The sequence below is a fragment of the Dendropsophus ebraccatus genome, chromosome 5 (genome assembly GCF_027789765.1).
Source record: "Dendropsophus ebraccatus isolate aDenEbr1 chromosome 5, aDenEbr1.pat, whole genome shotgun sequence".
NCBI classification, from domain to species: domain Eukaryota; kingdom Metazoa; phylum Chordata; class Amphibia; order Anura; family Hylidae; genus Dendropsophus; species Dendropsophus ebraccatus.
In genome coordinates this window covers 35,816,447-35,835,442 of record NC_091458.1, presented here as the reverse complement: position 1 = coordinate 35,835,442, position 18,996 = coordinate 35,816,447, and the positions used below count along the sequence as shown (strand labels likewise).

Sequence of the window (18,996 nt, the reverse complement as noted above, 5' to 3'; positions counted from 1 at the left end):
CTTTAAAGGGGTCATCCAGCACTACAAAAACATGGCCACTTGCTTCCAGAGACAGCACCACTCTTGTCTCCAATCCAGGTGTGATTTGCAATTAAGCTCCGTTCAATATAACTGAGTTACAAAACCTGCACCCAAACTGGAGAAAAGATTGGTGCTGTCTCTGGAAGAAAGTGGCCATGTTTTTGTAGCCCTGGATAACCCCTTTAATTGGGATTGGAAGGGATGGTAAGTGAACCTCATCCTGTCCTTGCGCTGTGTGCTCTGTGTGAATGGAGCCGTAGTTTGCCTGCCTATAGGACTGTCTATAGGGCTGATAGTAATAGCTAAGCTTGTATATCTCCTTCAGGGCCATAGAGTGGTGGTCACTACTGCTGCATTTACATGAGGCACAAAAATAGAGGTCTAAAGATGGCCATACACCTTCAATATGGCTGAATGATCACTATCAGTTATCTCTCCCCGTCCTCCTCATACACATTAATGTTCAGCACGGGCGAGTGTCCCTGTGTTCCCTGTGGGGAAGGGTCCTTTATGAGAACATTTTCCATCACACCTGGCCCTATCTCCACCATCATCATCTGTCAGTGGAGTGTTAGGAGACCCATACAATTTATACCAAAGTTTGAACCCACTATATACTATTTTTGTGTCTATGTCGGGTGGACAGTTACCAGTTCTCCATAGAGTTATGAACTCAACATATAATGTCCCGGAGTCAATTAATATTGTATGTTGAGGGAACACTGTACACTGAGGGGAAATGGACGTCAATGAGTGTTTTCCAGTTTCAGCAAAAGAAATGTATTCATCGTATCATGAAAGGTTATACCGTTTTCTCACATTCTTTATGTATTCCTTTGCAGGGGATGAATATGCGGCACTCACCACTTGGGTTATCATCCTCTTGTCTTTATTCAAGCATAGGTGCAGAACGGCAACAACCTGTTTCTCATTCCCACACACTTCTTCCTCAGGGTTATCAAGTACTTCCCATTATGAAATAAGAAACCTCATTGTTTAAATCTGCGCTGGTCATGTAGCAGACACATAGGGGCACAGCTCAGTACAATACAGTTATCCTAGCCTGTAACAAGTCCTGCCCCTGTGTTTCTATAAGATCACTCCGACAGACTTCCATCCCCTCGATGCACCTTATGGTGGTACCCATTTTCTGACAGCAAGCAATAATCTTGGAAACTAGTTTATAAAATACATTAGAAAACAAAACTTTTCATTATACAATAAATAACCTTGTATGTAGTAAAACCAGCATAGAGCCTGAAATGCGTTGGAGTCAGTTATTATTATTAATGAAAGTGCCTGTGATTGCAGATTTCTGTACATATAATAAGGGGTTAACAAACAGGATGCCCTGCCTGCAAGAGCTTACACTGCTGTGATACATGCAGGATGTACTCATACAGAGTGTAACATAAAATCAAGAGCACAACATGAATAAACTAAATGACAGACTGAGAGAGAGAGGGCACGCTTCCCTCTGCTGTGATAGCCAAACTGAAAGACAGATTTTAAAGGGGTACTCTAGCAAAAAAAATTCCTTTCAGATCAACTGGTGCCAGAGATTTGTAATTTATCTCTATAAAAAAAAAAAACTAAAGTCTTCCAGTACTTATCAGCTGCTGTATGTCCTGCAGGAAGTGGTTTATTCTTTACAGTCTGAAGAGCACGAGAGGTTTTCTATAGGGATTTGCTTCTGCTCTGGACAGTTCCTGTCACGGACAGAGGGGGCAACAGAGAGCACTGTGTCAGGCTGGAAAGAATACGCCCACTTCATGCAGGACATACAGCAGTTTTTTTTAATAAAAGTAAATTACAAATCTCTGATACTTTCTGACACCAGTTTATTTGAAAGATTTTTTTTTTTGTAGACTACCTTTTTAATATCTACAGTGGTACCTTAGTTTAAGAGTAACTTGGTTTAAGAGCGTTTTGGTTTAAGAGCTCACAGTTTTTCAAAATTGTGACTTGGTTTAAGAGCATTGCTTTGGTGTAAGAGCTCCCTGTACTGGGTGGGAGGGTGAGTGGAGGAGGGGCATGGTCTGAATAGCGGGGTCTACAGCACTGTACTCTGAGCTAGGAAGTCTCTCTCACCTTCCAAATCATAGCAGATCCACTTCAGGCTGGGGCTTGCATCAGGGGACAGGACTGTGGAGGTAATCTCTCCATAGCTTTAACCCCTCTCTCTCCAGACAGAGAGCGCTGTATGTATGTGCCCACATCTGCCCTGCTCATTCCTTCATACTCCCTGCAGTCTCTGTCCGCCCTTGTGTTTCCCATCCTCTCCATTACTGTACAGTAACTTATAATATCACATATTCAGCTGTTTCTAAATGTTTCATCTGTTTTACATGTTATTCAGAATAATAAATCATTATTTTTGTGGTGTGGAACCAATTGTCTGCATTTCTATGATTTCTTATGAGAAAATTTGCTTTGGTTTAAGAGTGGATTTGGACTACAAGCGCGGTCCCGGAACAAATTATGCTCGTAATCCAAGGCACCACTGTATTTAAGAAGCAATGGAGCCTTTCTAAAACCAGAATAGGGCCTGAAATGCGTTGGAATCAGTTGTTTTGAGTTTCGCTGTGATGTGATGTCTGAAATGAAAGTCAAGTCTTATCTATCTGAGAAGCAATGCTACTCTTTCTTGCACCAAAACCAGCATATCCCTATATTATATAAGATAATGGTGGACATGTCAAAACTGGATTTTGCAGGCTCCATCGCCTTATGTATATCACCAACATCGTTCAGTCCCCTCCACATAGACTAGTATCATCAGGTTCTTGTTGTAACTACTACCTAATCATAAGCTGTGAAGATAGCAGTGCTTCAGGAGGTGTCAATAAAGAGGAGGAGGAGGAGGAGGTAGGTGTAAGTGAGGAGGTGAAGGAAGGATGAGAAATCATGGCAGGACGTCTTTTACCTGCAGATTCAATTTAATTCTGTTTTGGCAAGTACGGCTTTGTGTAATGTACACATATGTGTTGCTGTGCCCCTTCCCCTCCCTGGAGATAGGGTTATACAATGCAGCAATATAGGGATATAATTAGAGCTCCGCTGTTATTTGCGGTAATGTATTATGACTAGGTGACATCTGCTAACTCGATTTCTTTGCTTGTGCACGACTCGTACCGAGACGCAAGTAATCTCCTCTTCTTCTTCTTCTTCTTCTTCTTCTTTGTCTTCTTCTTCTTCTTCCTCCAGCCCGCACTGCAGCTAATGTCAGCCTCTAAACGCTTGTTGTCTCTGGTGCAGCAAAATAAATACTAACATTAATGGATCCTCTGCTGGGATTTATGCTTTCCCTAAAAATGCAAATAAACAGATCGATTTTAATGGCGGAATGGTTGGCGTTTGTTTGGGTCGGCGTTTAGAACGTCGCATTCAATAGAATTCAGCGCGGCTTCGAGTAGCACAGAAAGTGTGATTAACATGCTGAAATCACTAACACTTGTGTGTCATTTGTATCGTGTATAAGCGTTTGGGGGTGGCGGCGGGGGGTGGAATCTATTAGTATTCCGGTTGCTGTGGAGAAGAGGCAAAGGATGTTGTAAGTTGTATTATACATCCCCTTTATCTTCATCTTATGATACAAAGGAAATTTATGTAAAGAGAACCTATTAGCCCGCCTGACATATCTGTGTTAGTAAAACGCTTCTTAGCTTTCCTCTGTTATTCCTCCTGGAAAAAGATGATTGAGTTGGGAATAAATTGACATTCCCCAATGGGACATGTTCCTATACAATATGAGGAACCAGTTCTAAGAAAAGACATGTTAGGAAGCAATCGCCTGAGAGATCTCTTCATCTATTAGATATATGAGTAATGTATAGAGGTAAGTTTATAATAACTCAATTGCCACCCAGAATCAAGGTTAGGGCAGGATTGCCCTCTTCAACAAGTGACAAAGAAGTATCACTTACATTGCTCTGTGCAGCTGATTATGAGTTATCCTCCTGAATAGCAAGGACTTCTAGTTATGTGTGCGCTCTCAGTAGTCCTCTATATTCATGAGCACCAGCTCCCTCTCCCCACTGTCTGCTGATTGGCAGTTGTGTATCTATACTGTGTGTATATAGGCAGACAGCTGTCAATCAGCAAGTGGAGGCAGTGGTGCAGTACAAAGCCCATCCTATTGCATATTAGGCGAATGGCTAAATAGAATTATGTAAGTAATACACCCCTCTGTTAAGCATTTCTGTCACCAGTTTTTGATGTCTTTAAGGCAGCATAAAACCTAGTGACAGATTCCCTTTAAAGCAGGGGTCTCAAACTCGCGGCCCTCCAGCTGTTGCAAAACTACAATTCCCATCATGCCTGGGACAGCCAAACCAAAGCAAAGCCATTAGAATCAATGGAGCCGCGTTACAGGGCGAAGGCGACAGGCGGGCCCGTCACCGCTGCTTCAGGCCGCGATTAGACTGGCACTGTGCGTGCGAACTGGCCGGCGGTTCAAAAAAAAGGACCATTGCACCAGCATCCCTGTGTAAATTGATGTACCTGATGGTACTTTCGCTTTAAGCCTGCTTACAATGAGCAGGTCATGTGATCTTTCTTAGCCAACCACGAAGGATTCTTGGAACTGTTTCACATCACATTCTCTTATGCACCCCAAATACAAACTGTTCAGATACTATAAACTGGTGGGCGCTGTTATACAAAGCAGCTAGGGGGCGCCATAGTAAATCAAAATGGTGACTGCCTGACTGGTCACGCTACTACATCCCTGACCACCACGGGTTTCTTTTTTCCCATCTCTTTTCCATCCCCCCCCCCCCGCCAAAACCCCGCACCCCCACCACCATTGATGGGACTATACAGTGGGGGAGTCTTTGGAATGCAGCAACCAATAATGGCGGCCACTACAGCTCCCATTTGGGCTTCACCCAGGATTTCACGGACAAAGCAAACATTGTTATACAGGGTTACATTCCATCACCTTCTTTAACCATCCTGCCCCCCCCCTCTCGGGTACTGTAAGTGTCTCGGCATTTCTGGAAGCCAACATAGCAGAGAGGAAGCCTGGATGGTTGGAGAAGGAGTTGGAATGTAACTCTGTATAACAATGCAGTAGTATAATTATAGCCCTATTGTCTGGAACCAAACACATCAAATTATATGCTGAGATATGCAGAGCTAGTTTCAGTTTCTATGTGGTGGCAGCTTTCGTGGATGATGGCCAAAAATATGTTGTCTCCAAAAACACAGTCATCTTTTCACTAAAACCTAATAAGAGCTGTGTTCATATACAGCCAAAACTCCTGCTGCAGGAATGTCCTTATATCCACCGTAATATATATACACACACACATATATATATATATATATATATATACACACACACACATATATACAAAATACATGGACTTTCTATTTTGTATTGTAATGAGTGAGATCCACTATAGAGATGACGCTTGGGTTTGTCCAAACCCGAGTGCTCTGCATTTGATTACCGGTGGCTGAATAAGTTGGATGCAGCCCTGAGGCTGCCTGAAAAACAGGGCCCATGGGTCCCTACTTGTTCAGCCACCGGTAATCAAATGCAGAGCATCTACAATGGTTCACAATGGTTTAAAAGGGTACTACTGAGAAAAAAACCTTAAATACAAATGGTGTCAGAGAGTTATACAGATTTGTCTTTCACTTCTTTTAAAAAAGCTCAAGTTTCCAGTACTTATCAGCTGCTGTATGTTCTGCGGGAAGTGGTGTCTGACACAGTGCTCTCTGCTGCCACCTCTGTTCATGTCAGGGACTGTCCAGAGCAGCAGCAAATCACCACTGCTCTGGACAGTTCCAGGAGAGGTTTTCTATGGGGATATGCTGCTGCTCTGGACAGTTCCTGACATGGACAGAGGTGGCAGCAGAGAGCACCGTGTCAGACTGGAAAGAAAACAACATTTCCTGCAGGACATCCAGCAGCTGATAAGTATGGCAAGACTTGAGATTTTTAAATAGAAGTTAATTACAAATCTGTATAACTTGAAACCTGTTGATATGAAAGAAAACTTTTCACTAGATAACCCCTTTAAGTATTTACTAGCAGGAAAAAGTGTCATGGTCCATGTGCAGGTTTTTCCCACTTCTTTACTAACATACTGCAAAAAAATTCAAATGGAATGATCCTTCCATTTTTTTTTATATTGTAAGAAGGAATAGTGACTAGCTCAGGGGATCTGAAGACGGGCAGATGTTTTGCCATGTGAATCTTTGACTCCGCTAAGCCACTTTCCCAGTTGCTGCTGGTTTTCTATGACTTAAGCGACTTAAAAGCATCTGTTTTGCTGTGTGCAGATACAACTTCACGTTGCAAGTAAAAGACCTGTTCAACTCAAATAGTAGGCAGCCATGCATCTACCAGCCGGCATCTGGCCAGTTCATCAAAGCTGATTCAACTTTTGTTGAAATTACTATTTTATCTTCTCTTTTTTAGGAAGACAAATGGCAGTGTCTGTTCCCTACCTGGAATGCTGAGGACTGGAAGGAGCTTTAGCTGTTGAGGTCCATTGGACTTGTTCACTATGGGAACCGCGAGTGAAGAACTAGTGGTGGTGGAGGATGACTCCTCATTGAATCCCTTGTGCTTTGAATGTGGTCAGCAGCACTGGACCAGAGAGAACCACCTATACAATTACCTGAATGAAGTGGACGATGACCTGGTATGCCACATTTGCCTTCAACCATTGCTGCAGCCGCTGGATACCCCATGTGGCCACACTTTCTGCTACAAGTGCCTCAGAAACTTCTTACAAGAGAAAGACTTTTGCCCGCTGGACCGGAAGCGACTGCACTTTGTAGTGTGCAAGAAATCCAGTATCCTGGTGCACAAATTATTGGACAAGCTTGTTGTCTCCTGTCCGTTTTCCGCCGCCTGCAAGGACACCATGCAGCGGTGTGATGTGGAGGCTCATCTCAAGAACAGGTGAGGTTTGTTCCATGAGACACAAGTCCCCGTTATTATTGAGGTATTCCTACAACAGTGGCCAATTGTTATCTACTATACTGTCTTGAATTTGGAGCTTTGCTAAAGTTACATAAAGGTCTTAAAGGGGTATTCCACTCAAACATAACTTTAAATATGTTGCTGCACATGGGGAGACTAACAATTCATTCCATACTTGTTATTACCTATTCAGTCTCCTTCCCCTGATTCTGAGCTGCTGCTTTCTGCTGAAGACACAAAAATCTGTGGTTGAGTTTTCTCTTTGTCCCAGCTTCATTGTAATGCTGGGAGTGTTATTCTGAGGTCAAATTGCTAATGAACTCACTGTGATTAATCCTCCCAGCATTACAAAGAAGCAGGGACTTGTTTACATCAGCTGTCTCAGAAGGGAGGCGGGAGGAGGGGGAGACAGCATGAACAGCTCACACACAGATTTTTGTCTCTTCAGCAGAAAGCAGGAGCTCAGAACTGGGAGAAGGAGACTAAATAGATAATAACACGTTTGTAATGAATTGTTTGTCTCACCATGGGCAACAACATATGAAAAGTTATGTTTGAGTGAAATACCCTTTTTAATTCTGGATCCCAACCCATGCCATGAAAAAAATATGTAGCCGATTGTGTCCATTTTTGGTTATGACTTTGGGTTTAATTGTTGTGTTATGTTTGTTGTCCAACTTGTCATCTTGTTTCATTTTGCAGGAGGAAATTATTTCACATCATACAGATATCAGTCAGGGTCTCGGTGCTGAGACCCTCACCAATAATTAGATATAGACTGGTGAAGTGCAAAGCAGCATGCTTCACTTTACAGCTTGGTGCTCAATGCGTCTCTTTGCAGGACGTGGACTTCATAGACTAATAACTGAACCTGTCTCATGCTTCTCCCGACTATATCTAGAGATTGGAAGGGGTCCGAGCACTGAGAAAATTTTTCACGTCTGCATAATAATGACATTTTTTTTTTATAAATGACAAATGCTTTAAAAGCAACTTCTTGTAAACAAATGCAAAGCTGTATTCAGACATGGTGCATTTGTTGCCAACTGTGGAAAGTACAGAACAGTTGTACATAAAGCATACCTGTTATTTTAGGTGACTTTTCAGATTATCCTGTTATGTGTGTTATGTGAGGAGTAGCACTCTTTATGGCCATTATTATTTAGCTTGTATTTCATATGTGATTTTCAGTTGTCCAAGAATAGCTTCTTTGATGGCTTTATGCACTGCACACTCAAAAGAGGGCTCCTCTTTATCTCTGTAGTGCACTTTCAGAAGCAGCAGCATGGAGGACATTATAGAGCAGTAATGATCAGTGTAAGTTGTGAGTCTAACATCTGGATGAGATGTTATACTTACCATAATCTCTTGTAGTGTCTTTGCAGTCTCTGCCTCTGGCTTACTACAGCCAACCCCCTCCCTTCTCTCTTCTTCCTCACTTTTTTCATAGACTTCTGTGGACAGCATGTAAACTAATTCCTCAGTGGGTGATTACATGGGTTTTAGAAAGAAGAGAGGAAGGAAAAAGTAAAATGTAGGACTTAGGGCCCTATTCCACAGTAACGATAATCGGCCGGATCGGCCCCATTTGGCCCGATTCGGCCGATTATCGTTCGGTGAAATAGAGTGAACGATCAGCCGATGATCGTGTCATCGGCTGATTGTTCATTTAGGGCCAGACCTAAAATCATCGTTCCCCCACCGCACATCGCTACGGTTGAATAGCGGTGCGCGGCGGGCGACCGATGATTTGAGAAGAAACAGCAGCAGCATCATCATACATTACCTGGCTGCAGGGCTTCTTCTCTGCGCTGTCTTCATCCCCGGGTCCCGCGCGCTCTATCTTCTGAATGGCCGGTCAGCTGACGGAGCGCTCAGCCAATCACAGGCCGGGACCGCCGCGGGCTGTGATTGGCTGAGTGTGGCCTGTCAGCTAACCGGCCATTCAGAAGATACTGTAGAGCGCGGCGGACCCGGGGAGGAGACGGAGCGGAGGACAAGCCCTGCAGCCAGGTAATGTATGATGCTGCAAGGGCTGCAAGGACATCGGTAACAATGTCCTTGCAGCCCTCGCTCAACGATCATCGGGCCGTGGAATAGGCCTAGTAAACGAGCGGCGATCTAGCAGATCGCCGCTCGTTTACATCGTTGATCGGGCCCTCCTCGGCCCGTGGAATAGGACCCTTAAAGGACAAGTGCCATGAAAAACTTTTTCCCAGTAATTGAAGCACATTACAAAGTTATATAACTCTGTAATGTTCTTCAATCACCTATCTGCCTCCCTTCCCTGTCTTTTCCCCCCTCCACCCCCCACCAGGAAGTGTCCTGACTCACACAGACCTGATTACTGCCGTCACCGTCACCAGGCAGCTCCTTCTTGTGAGGATGAGTCATCAGCAGGAGGGCTGCTCTAGGTCCTGTTACAGCAGCCCTCCCTCCCCAGTCCAAGTGATGGCTTGCAGATGTTCAGCCAATGGGAGCTGAGCAAGCTGAGTCACCTGACAAGGCAGGGGAGGGGGGAGGCTAGTGTAACAGGAGAAGGAGCTGAGAGAAGAGCTTGGTGACGGTGACAACAGTAAGTAGGTCTGTGTGAGTGAGGACACTTCCTGGTGGGGGGTGGAGGGGGGAAAAGACAGGGAAGGGAGGCAGATAGGTGATTGAAGCACATTACAGAGTTATATACTGTAACTTTGTAATGTGCTTCAATTACTGGGAAAAAGTTTTTCATGGCACTTGTCCTTTAAAGGGGTTATCCAGCGTAAATCTTTTTCTTTCAAATCAACTGATATCAGAAAGTTATATAGATTTGTAATTTACTTCTATTAAAAAAAATCTACAGTCTTCCCATACTTATTAGCTGCTGTATGTCCTGCAGGAAATGTTGGTTTATTTTCAGTCTGACACAGTGCTCTCTGCTGCCATCTCTGGCCGAGACAGGAACTCTGTCTCAGTTTTCTATGAATCCCCATAGAAAACCTCTCCTACTCTGGACAGTTCCTGTGTCGGCCAGTGATGTAATAATAATAATATTTATTTGTATAGCGCCAACAGATTCCGCAGCGCTTATATGTCAGCAGAAAGCACTGTGTCAGACTGAAAAGAAAACATTTCCTGACATGACATACAGCAGCTAATAAGTATGGGAAGACTTGAGATTTTTTAATAGAAGTAAATTACAGATCTATATAACTTTCTGACACCGGTTGATTTGAAAGAAAAATAATTTAGCTGGACAACCCCTTTAAAGTCCCGGTGCCCAGTCCTGTTTTTGAACCGTGGCCCGGTTCCCGTGTGCAGCGCCGTTCTATTCCCGGGCAGCGGCCGGGGGTGAAGCACTGGAGCCAGCCCGGCGCGCCCCCCCCAGTGGGGGGAAACCCATGCCCCTCTAGGAAGCGACTCCATTGATTCTACTGGGGGGCCAGCCCACCTCCAATGCTTTACCCCCGACCGGTGCCCGGGAATAGAACAGCGCCGTATGCGGAAACCAGGCCGCGGTTCAAAAAAAGGACCCTGGCACCGGCTTCCCCATGCTGTGTCCATTCTATCCATGATCAAAGCTTAAAGCTAAGCTGCTGATGGTACTTCCACTTAAGGGTGCCTTCACACCTACCGTATCGCAGTAGAAAATCCACTGCGGATACGCAGCAGATTTGACTAAATGAATGAACACAGCATTAAATACGCACTGTCAAATCCGCTGCAGATCCGCAGCAGATTTGTAAGTGTGGTTTGATGCTGTGTTCATTCATTTAGTTAAATCTGCTGCGGATCTGCTGCGGATCCGCAGCGGATTTTCTACTGCGATACGGTAGGTGTGAAGGCACCCTAAAGGTGATTATCAGTTTTGTTCTACAGTATGTGATAGTGTGTTATCTATCCCTTCTCTGTAGTTCAGGCTTTTTCGTCAGTATACAAATATTTCTCGTAAAATAAAGCTCAGAGCTGATTTCTGAATGCCAGTTGATCAGGTGTACAGTGAGATAGCACACCAGCTGCCTCCTTTGGCACACGTAAGCAATGGCTGTAGAGCACACAAACTAACTAATAGCATTAGTGGGTGCAATATACTATTATTTCTATTCTTTATGATATAGCGATTTATTATTTTATTAATTCTACATTCATTCCCTTTAAGCTTCTTGTTTTTGGGCATTAGATGTGGAAACCTCATGACATGGAATGCAGAGGATATTTACAAGGTGCCAAGTTCTCATTATGTGGTTACGCATTTCCTGCATTCTTTCCTCCTTCCCTTTACCTTTCCTCGCTTGTATTTTTCCCTCTCGTAGCCTATTTTTGCTTTCAGGCTAATGCTTGATGGTTATTTTTGGAAGCTAATATTTTTAAGACTTTCCATAGTATATAGCCACAAACTGCTAGAACGGTGGCGGCATGCACAATTTAATTCACCCTAATTTTTCCTATCCCTAAATGATTACATTAACAAGTGTTTATATGTTCTCTGTATTACCTGCTGCTTGTGTTACTTTTCTTTTAGGTTATTTTAGTTATGAAATGGCCTTGAATTTGTGACAATATCAGTCTTTTTATGGTAGCATGAGATCTCACAGCTATCTGACATATGGTAACAAGGCAGACAGCATTTAAAGGGCAGCATACTCTGTCTTCCTATTCTAGCAGAGCCGGTCCAATTCAAAGGCCCCAATGACCCTACCAAAGATCCTCATTCCTATGCTTAACAGCCAAGCTGTCCTAGGATGACATCACCATTACAACAACCTTAATGCTGGGCACCAAGGCTCAGCCTGTTCATCACCATTAGGCTATGTTGACACTACGTAAAATAACAGCCGTTGTCCGCGCCGCAAAACTACGGCCGTTGTTTTGAGGTTCCCTATAATGACTGCAATGCAATGTAACTACGGCCGTTGAATTCACACTACGTATCAGATAACGGCCGTTGTTTATACGGCCCCGTGAAAAATGAACATGTCAATTATTTCCGGCCGGTAATACTGCAACAATGGCCGTGGATTTCAATGCAGCCGCGAACGTAAAAATTATATCTGCCGAATTAAACTTGATTTTGATGTAAAAAAGTTTCTAAGTGGTTTCTCGGGCTGGGCACAGTATTTAAAGTAAATTACCTGTTTCATCCCGTTTATAATCATGCTAGGAATCAAAATTAAACATTTCACGACTAGCCCGCCGATAGTTTTGGCCTCAAAATAACGGCCCGTCGAAAATAACGGCCGTTATTTTACGCAGTGTGAACATAGCCTTAAGGTTAACTGATTCTTTTATTAAAAAATAGTCCACTATAAGTTGCCTGTCTTCCCAACCACCACATCATAGCTGTGACAATTATTAGACCCAACTGAATCTTATATAATTGGCTTTTAATTTGAAACACTTTTAAGGCCTGAAATATATCATTTTAAACTAATAGCATCAATAAAAAAGGCACTACACCTCTAACATACGACAGTGTTATCCTACAGTACTCAGGAGAGGAAGAACCCACAGTAGAGGAAAACTCTAGGGAACCATAACTGAAATGTTACCCTTCCCTTGGGCTTAGAATAATATTTTTAAAATTTAGAGAAAACATAAAGGTAGCGTAAAGGATGCCGTCAAGCATAAGTCAAGTTAAATAGTATCAACAGTTAAATATTCAAATATTTTTTTGCACAGTATAAATAAGGTATTGGTTGGTGGGAAGTAAAAGCTTCTGCCATATAACTAGGGAGAAAAGAGTAAGACATAGTAAGGAAGGAAGTTACATCTGTTCATTAACCCCAGCTCCCCTAGTAAGACACCTTTCACACCAATTCACACTTCTAAAAGGGGGCCACTGCTGTCTAACTATATGTATATCGGATGAATACTATAGAGCCAAGTACTCTTTTGCTTAGGAGTTTCAGTAGTGCCAAAATGCCCAAAGACCCAATACACAGTACCAGCCCTATCATAAAGTACATCCCTAAACAATCATCTCCAACTGGGTCCACACCTACACTGTTTTTCTGCTGTTCCTCTCCATGATTTAAAAATTAGTGCCAGTGGATCCACTGCACGTCAGATACCAACGCAGTCTGACAGATCCCATTGACTTTAATGAGGTCCCTTGAAAATTTTTGTCTGTTATTTTTGATGGAAACTGTAATGGAGGCATCCACCAGAGCCTCCTACGGCTCAACTTTTGTATCTGTAAGGGGTGAACAGGTAATGTATGCACCCATGCCCTGCCCAAAGTCTTGTAACTTCTCTTGGCAACCCAGTAAGTTTTTAGGCTAGGTTCACACTACGTAAGTTTATGGCCGTAGCGCGCTCCGTGAATAAGTGGCTGGAGATTTACGTAGTTTGCGTACAATGGAAAGTATACGATCTACGGCTGCACAGTTCACACTACAGTATGTACGAACTTACGCCCGGAACCAGACCACTGTTTCGGGACAGAAATGCTGTAACTTACGCCCATAGCGTAACATGTGGTCCCGTACGGAGTGGTGATTTCTTCTTTTTTCCACTTTGATTTGCCGATCCAAAAGGTTTTGTGGGGTGTCCGGGGCTAGCCGAAGATATCCCAGAAAAATACCGCTGTCAGATCGCTAAGTACGCCGCTCGGGAAGCGTACATAGCTTACGGGCGTAAGTTCGTGGACCGTACGTAGCTGGCCGCAACTTGCGTAAATCCCGGCCGGAGTTTTACACGTATATGTCCGGCCGCGAAAAAAATATGCGGCCGGACATATACGTAGTGTGAACATAGCCTTATGGTGCATGCAACTGACCATGAAGGGCCACGAACTTATACTTGGTAAGCATTTCCTTGCCCCATATGGTTCGAACGTCTTGATTTTCTGCAAACTCAATTACTTCTTAGTTATACTTTATGAGACAAGGGGCGGGAGGGGGATCAAATATTCAGTCTTGCTTAATATTCATACAGTAGTATGTTTTCATTTTTTGTTTTCATTGTTCAATTGTTCATGGGTTTTTTTTTCTGATTCTTGATCTTAACCACGATAAGCTGCGTTCACACTACGTATATTTCAGTCAGTATATGTATATTTCAGTCAGTATATTTCAGTCAGTATTGCAACCAAAACCAGGAGTGGATTAAAAACACAGAAAGGCTCTGTTCACACAATGTTGAAATTGAGTGGATGGCCGCCATTTAATGGCAAATATTTGCTGTTATTTTAGAACAACGGCTGTTGTATTGAAATAATGGCCGTTATTTACTGTTATATGGCGGCCATCCACTCAATTTCACCATTGTGTGAACAGATCCTTTCTGTGTTTTTAATCCACTCCTGGTTTTGGTTGCAATACTGACTGAAATATACGTAGTGTGAACGCAGCCTTATAACAATGCTTGTCAAAAGATACAACCTCACAGTTATAATGTGATGGTTAAATTCTGAGACATTTTGGAGTAGGTCACCCTGAAAGGCGTTTGGATCTCTATACTACTATTCCACAGTCTATTTGTGTAGCGGTTTCTATTTGTGTATTTCACACAGCAGCATATAGCGTATGTATCCTGTAGCTTTCTGTACTGTCAGCATCATTTTGTAGCAGTGCTTGCAGTGTTCTCTATGAGAATAACATTAATACTGAGAAGAAGCCAGACAGCCGCTAGCGTTGCTGTGCACAGAGACTTCCCTTCCAGATACAGTGTATTAATGTATTTACCTTATCACCTTTGTAATGGAACTGACGTAATGACATGATCGCCATACTAGTGCGCCAAGTGATGGGGGCAGACAGTAAAGGTCATTGCTTGATAGCACACAGGGCCATCCATTGCTCATGACCTGCTCGGCTTCTCTCTGCTGCTCACAGCTTGAAGATTTTGATCTCTGGCGGAGTCATGGAGCGACGGAATTCCCCAGTTAGCTATTATTATATTCCTATTATGAACAGCACATTGTTACAGGTTGCTTATATTGACTTCTAATGACTACAAATCCCAGAGAAAGTTATTGTAAGGAATCGAGTTAGCAATTACTTGACCATTTCACCTTCTTCTTCTTCTGCAGTCCTTTCCATGAGCACAGTGCTCAGGGACTGAATTGCCAGACAACATAACAGGCTGTCTCTACCTAATGATACCCTACTAGTTTGCATTTCTAGATTTTCTAGACCCCCTTTAACAGCAGTACAGAGTGTTTCAGAGCTGAATATGCCATTACAGGTATTCTCCTTAGGATTGGACCATCAGTGTTTGATCGATGGGCTCTGACTCTAGACAGTCAACACAAAAATGAGCCGTGGTGATCTTGCAAGCAGTGCAGCTTTTTTATTATGCTGAATGGTGGGGGTCCCACAGGTCAAACCCCCAATTATCTATCATTTAAGGGGTTTTCCCCTATCACCAGGATATACCACAATGTTGTTATTGCTGGAGGTGTCACCACTGGGACTCCACCAATCATGACATTTAAGAGGACTCAGCACTATGCTATCACTTTGGGAAAATACAGTCTAAAATTTATATTTAATGGGTTATCTGGTTTGGTAAGATATATATTTAATCACTCTCCTGGAGACTAAGAATTAATTCCATACAGGTCATTACCTTTTCAGTCTCTTCCGCCAGTTCTGAGCTGCATCTTTCTGCTGAAGACTCAAAAATCTGTTTCTGAACTATTCTCTTTGTCTCCCCTCCTCCCCCCTCCCTTCTGAGACAGCTGATGTAAATAAGTCCCTATCTGCAACTTTGTATCTTTGTCCCTATCTGCAACTTTGTAATGCTAGGAGGGTTAATCTGATGTCAAGTTGCTGTGATTATCCCTCCCGGCATTACAAAGTTGCTACAGGGACGCTGTTTACATGAGCTGTCTCGGAAGGGAGGGGGCAGGAGGGGGTTGGGAGCAGAAACAGACTAAACAGCTCAGGTACAGTTTTCTATGTCTTCTGCATAAAGCAGCATGTTCAAAACTGAGAGAAGGAGGCAGAAAAGGAAATGACATGTATAGAATTAATTGTTAGTCTCCAGGAGGGGGGATGATTCAACATATATTTTACCTAACCAGCTAACCCCTTTAAGGTTAGGCCATCAGTGTCACAGTTCCAGAAAACACCTTCAGGGTACATTCACACTTACTGGATCCGCAGCAGATCTGCAGCAGATCCTCAGCAGATTTCATTTAAATAACTGAACACGCATCAAATCTGCACCATCAAATCTTCTGCGGATCTGCGCCCTTAGGCTATGTTCACACTACGTACACTACCGTTCAAAAGTTTGGGGTCACCTAAACAATTTTGTGTTTTCCATGAAAAGTCACACTTCTTCACCACCATACGTTGTGAAATGAATAGAAAATAGAGTCAAGACATTGACAAGGTTAGAAATAATGATTTGTATTTGAAATAACATTGTTTTTACATTTCGTCAAAGAATCCACCTTTTGCAGCAATTACAGCATTGCACACCTTTGGCATTCTAGCTGTTAATCTGTTGAGGTAAGCTGGAGAAATTGCCCCCCACGCTTCTAGAAGCAGCTCCCACAAGTTGGATTGGTTGGATGGGCACTTCTGGCGTACCATACGGTCAAGCTGCTCCCACAACAGCTCAATGGGGTTCAGATCTGGTGACTGTGCTGGCCACTCCATTACCTATGATAGAATACCAGCTGCTGCTTCTGCTGTAAATAGTTCTTGCACAATTTGGAGGTGTGTTTAGGGTCATTGTCCTGTTGTAGGATGAAATTGGCTCCAATCAAGCGCTGTCCACTGGGTATGGCATGGCGTTGCAGAGTGATAGCCTTCCTTATTCAGAATCCCTTTTACCCTGTGCAAATCTCCCACCTTACCAGCACCAAAGCAACCCCAGACCATCCCATTACCTCCACCATGCTAACAGATGGCATCAGGCATTCTTCCAGCATCTTTTCATTTGTTCTGCGTATCACAGACGTTCTTCTTTGTGATCCAAACACCTCAAACTTGGATTCATCCATCCACAACACTTTTTTCCAGTCTTCCTCTGTCCAATGTCTGTGTTCTTTTGCCCATCTTAATCTTTTATTGGCCAGTCTCAGATATGGCTTTTTCTTTCTTTAAATAAAGACTTTCATACTTATTCTCATTTTTGGTGTGCCATTGCCCTTTTTGCATACTTACTGTTGTTCATCTCTAGATCACAATTAACAAAGCAAGAGATTACATGTCATGATCTGATGTGTTCTTACGGGATAATCTCAGCTCTGCTGCTTTGACAATCCTAGCTCTGCTACAACTGTACACCCGGTAGATGCTTTAAGAAATTGATATAAAACACCATTGTAACCTCCAGATGAATTATAATTCACATGCAGATTGTTACATAATGAGACCAACATTCTCCCATCTAAATTGTGATTGAAGTAAAGTAAATCATCTAATCCTTCCAACGCCAGAAAACACGTCAGATTGTAGGGTTACGTAAGACGGGACAATGTACTGGTTTATTTCAGGATTGCATAATGACTTTCTAGTGCCAGAACAGGGGTCCGGATTATCGGCGTAATTGGTGCGGGGTTAGTCCTTATTACGACCTATTCAGAAGACTGCTGGAAGTGAAGGCAGATCTTGTGCTGTACAGCATTGTGCTTATTACAGAGCTTCTTAGCTGTCTCTGCTCTAAAATGGGGCCACACATAAAAGCATCATGGCTCAATGGTTGAGGGAAATAATAGCATTTGAAAATCATTCGATTTTTTTTTTTTTCTTTTTTTTTTGAGCTGGGTACGAAGGAAGTTTTTACATTTTGGAAAATTTACAGAAATGGAGTCAAGAGTAGAGGTGTAAAAGGTGTTGTTTGGTTTGGGCAACCTGTTTTGTATTGTATGTTATAAGATAATGTATAAGTGCCAAAGAGACACCCTTTGTTTTTGGACAGGTCCCAGCCCTAATTGATCCTCTTCCCTTACTTATTGGGTAGAAAGAATCTACAGAGAACTCACTGCTACAGTCAAACAGCAAGGAATAGGCTCAAGGGAAAACTTACTCAGGGCATTCCTGTCCTTAAAGGGAACTTGTCACTATTCCTCGCCTGTCTGTTTGAGTAAATCCTTGTACTCCCCATGAAATAAGAATTCTGGAACATCTTTTTTTTATAGCTCTGTGATTTGCTGTTCAGGTATGTTCCCACTACAGGATCATAGCAGGAAAAGGTGGCCGTCTGTAAATATTGACGTCTGCAAATAATGATCACTTTTAGCAGCCGCCATTATCAATAGACGGCCTCCTTTCCCTGGTATATAAAAGCCTGTTATATAGTGTTGTTCTTACTAGGACTCTGGTGTTACCAGTTGGGGGCGTGTCCCCACATAGTCTTGAACTGTCAGCTCTGATTGGATAATTTTAGGCAGTTTACAGACACACCCCCAGCTGGGAACACCCAGTTGGCTATTATTATACATTTCTTATAAGAATAAGGTAGGAACGGCACAACATAGAGCTATAGGGATAGGTGATGCAGAATTGTTATTTCATGAGCGTTGCATGTATGGTGTGCCCCCGGATGATGTTGTAGTGGTGGGACAGCTGGTCACTTTCTAGGTGGAAGTGTGACGCCACTTCTTGTGGTGGATGGCCCAGATACAACCGTACCTTAAAGCGGCACTATCAGCAGGTTCTTCACAGAGAACCTGCTAATATGCCGCAGTAGCAGAGGACCGTAGTAATACATAGCTATTAGTTTAACCCCTCTACACCCCCGCATTGTTTGTAAAATAGCTAAATGCACTTATGCAAATTACTTGCATAGAGCATTTAGGGCATTGCTCCGGGCCAGAGAGCATTACCGCTCCCTGCCCAGCCTGCCCCCTCCCGTCCCGCCCATTATGCATATTCATAACTGCATAGTGGGCTCTATACATTGCGGCTGCGCAGGGAAGCAGTCCCGCCGGAGACAGGCCACTTCCCGCGCATGCATGAACCCCCCGGGCTACCGCCAATCCTCCCAGAGGTCCCTCAAAACTTAAGTATAAAATTTATCTTCTACTTACGTCCTGAGGGACCTCCGGGAGGATCGGCGGTGGCAACGTATCTTTTCGCAAAAAGTACGGCCGTTGT

At 43.2% G+C, this 18,996-nt stretch overlaps 1 protein-coding gene across 4 annotated transcripts in view; it reads left to right on the top strand.

Annotated features, from left to right (window-relative positions):
• Nucleotides 1-18,996, top strand: part of LNX2 (ligand of numb-protein X 2) — a 145,496-nt gene that overhangs the window by 66,063 nt on the left and 60,437 nt on the right. For all 4 annotated transcript variants that reach the window (XR_011363141.1, XM_069969861.1, XM_069969863.1 and 1 more), the window contains one exon: nt 6,455-6,943. Coding sequence is in view for 3 of the 4 variants with exons in the window: in XM_069969861.1 (XP_069825962.1) it covers nt 6,543-6,943 (401 nt within the window). In the remaining variant the exon portion in view is untranslated. The remainder of the gene's footprint in view (nt 1-6,454; nt 6,944-18,996) is intronic.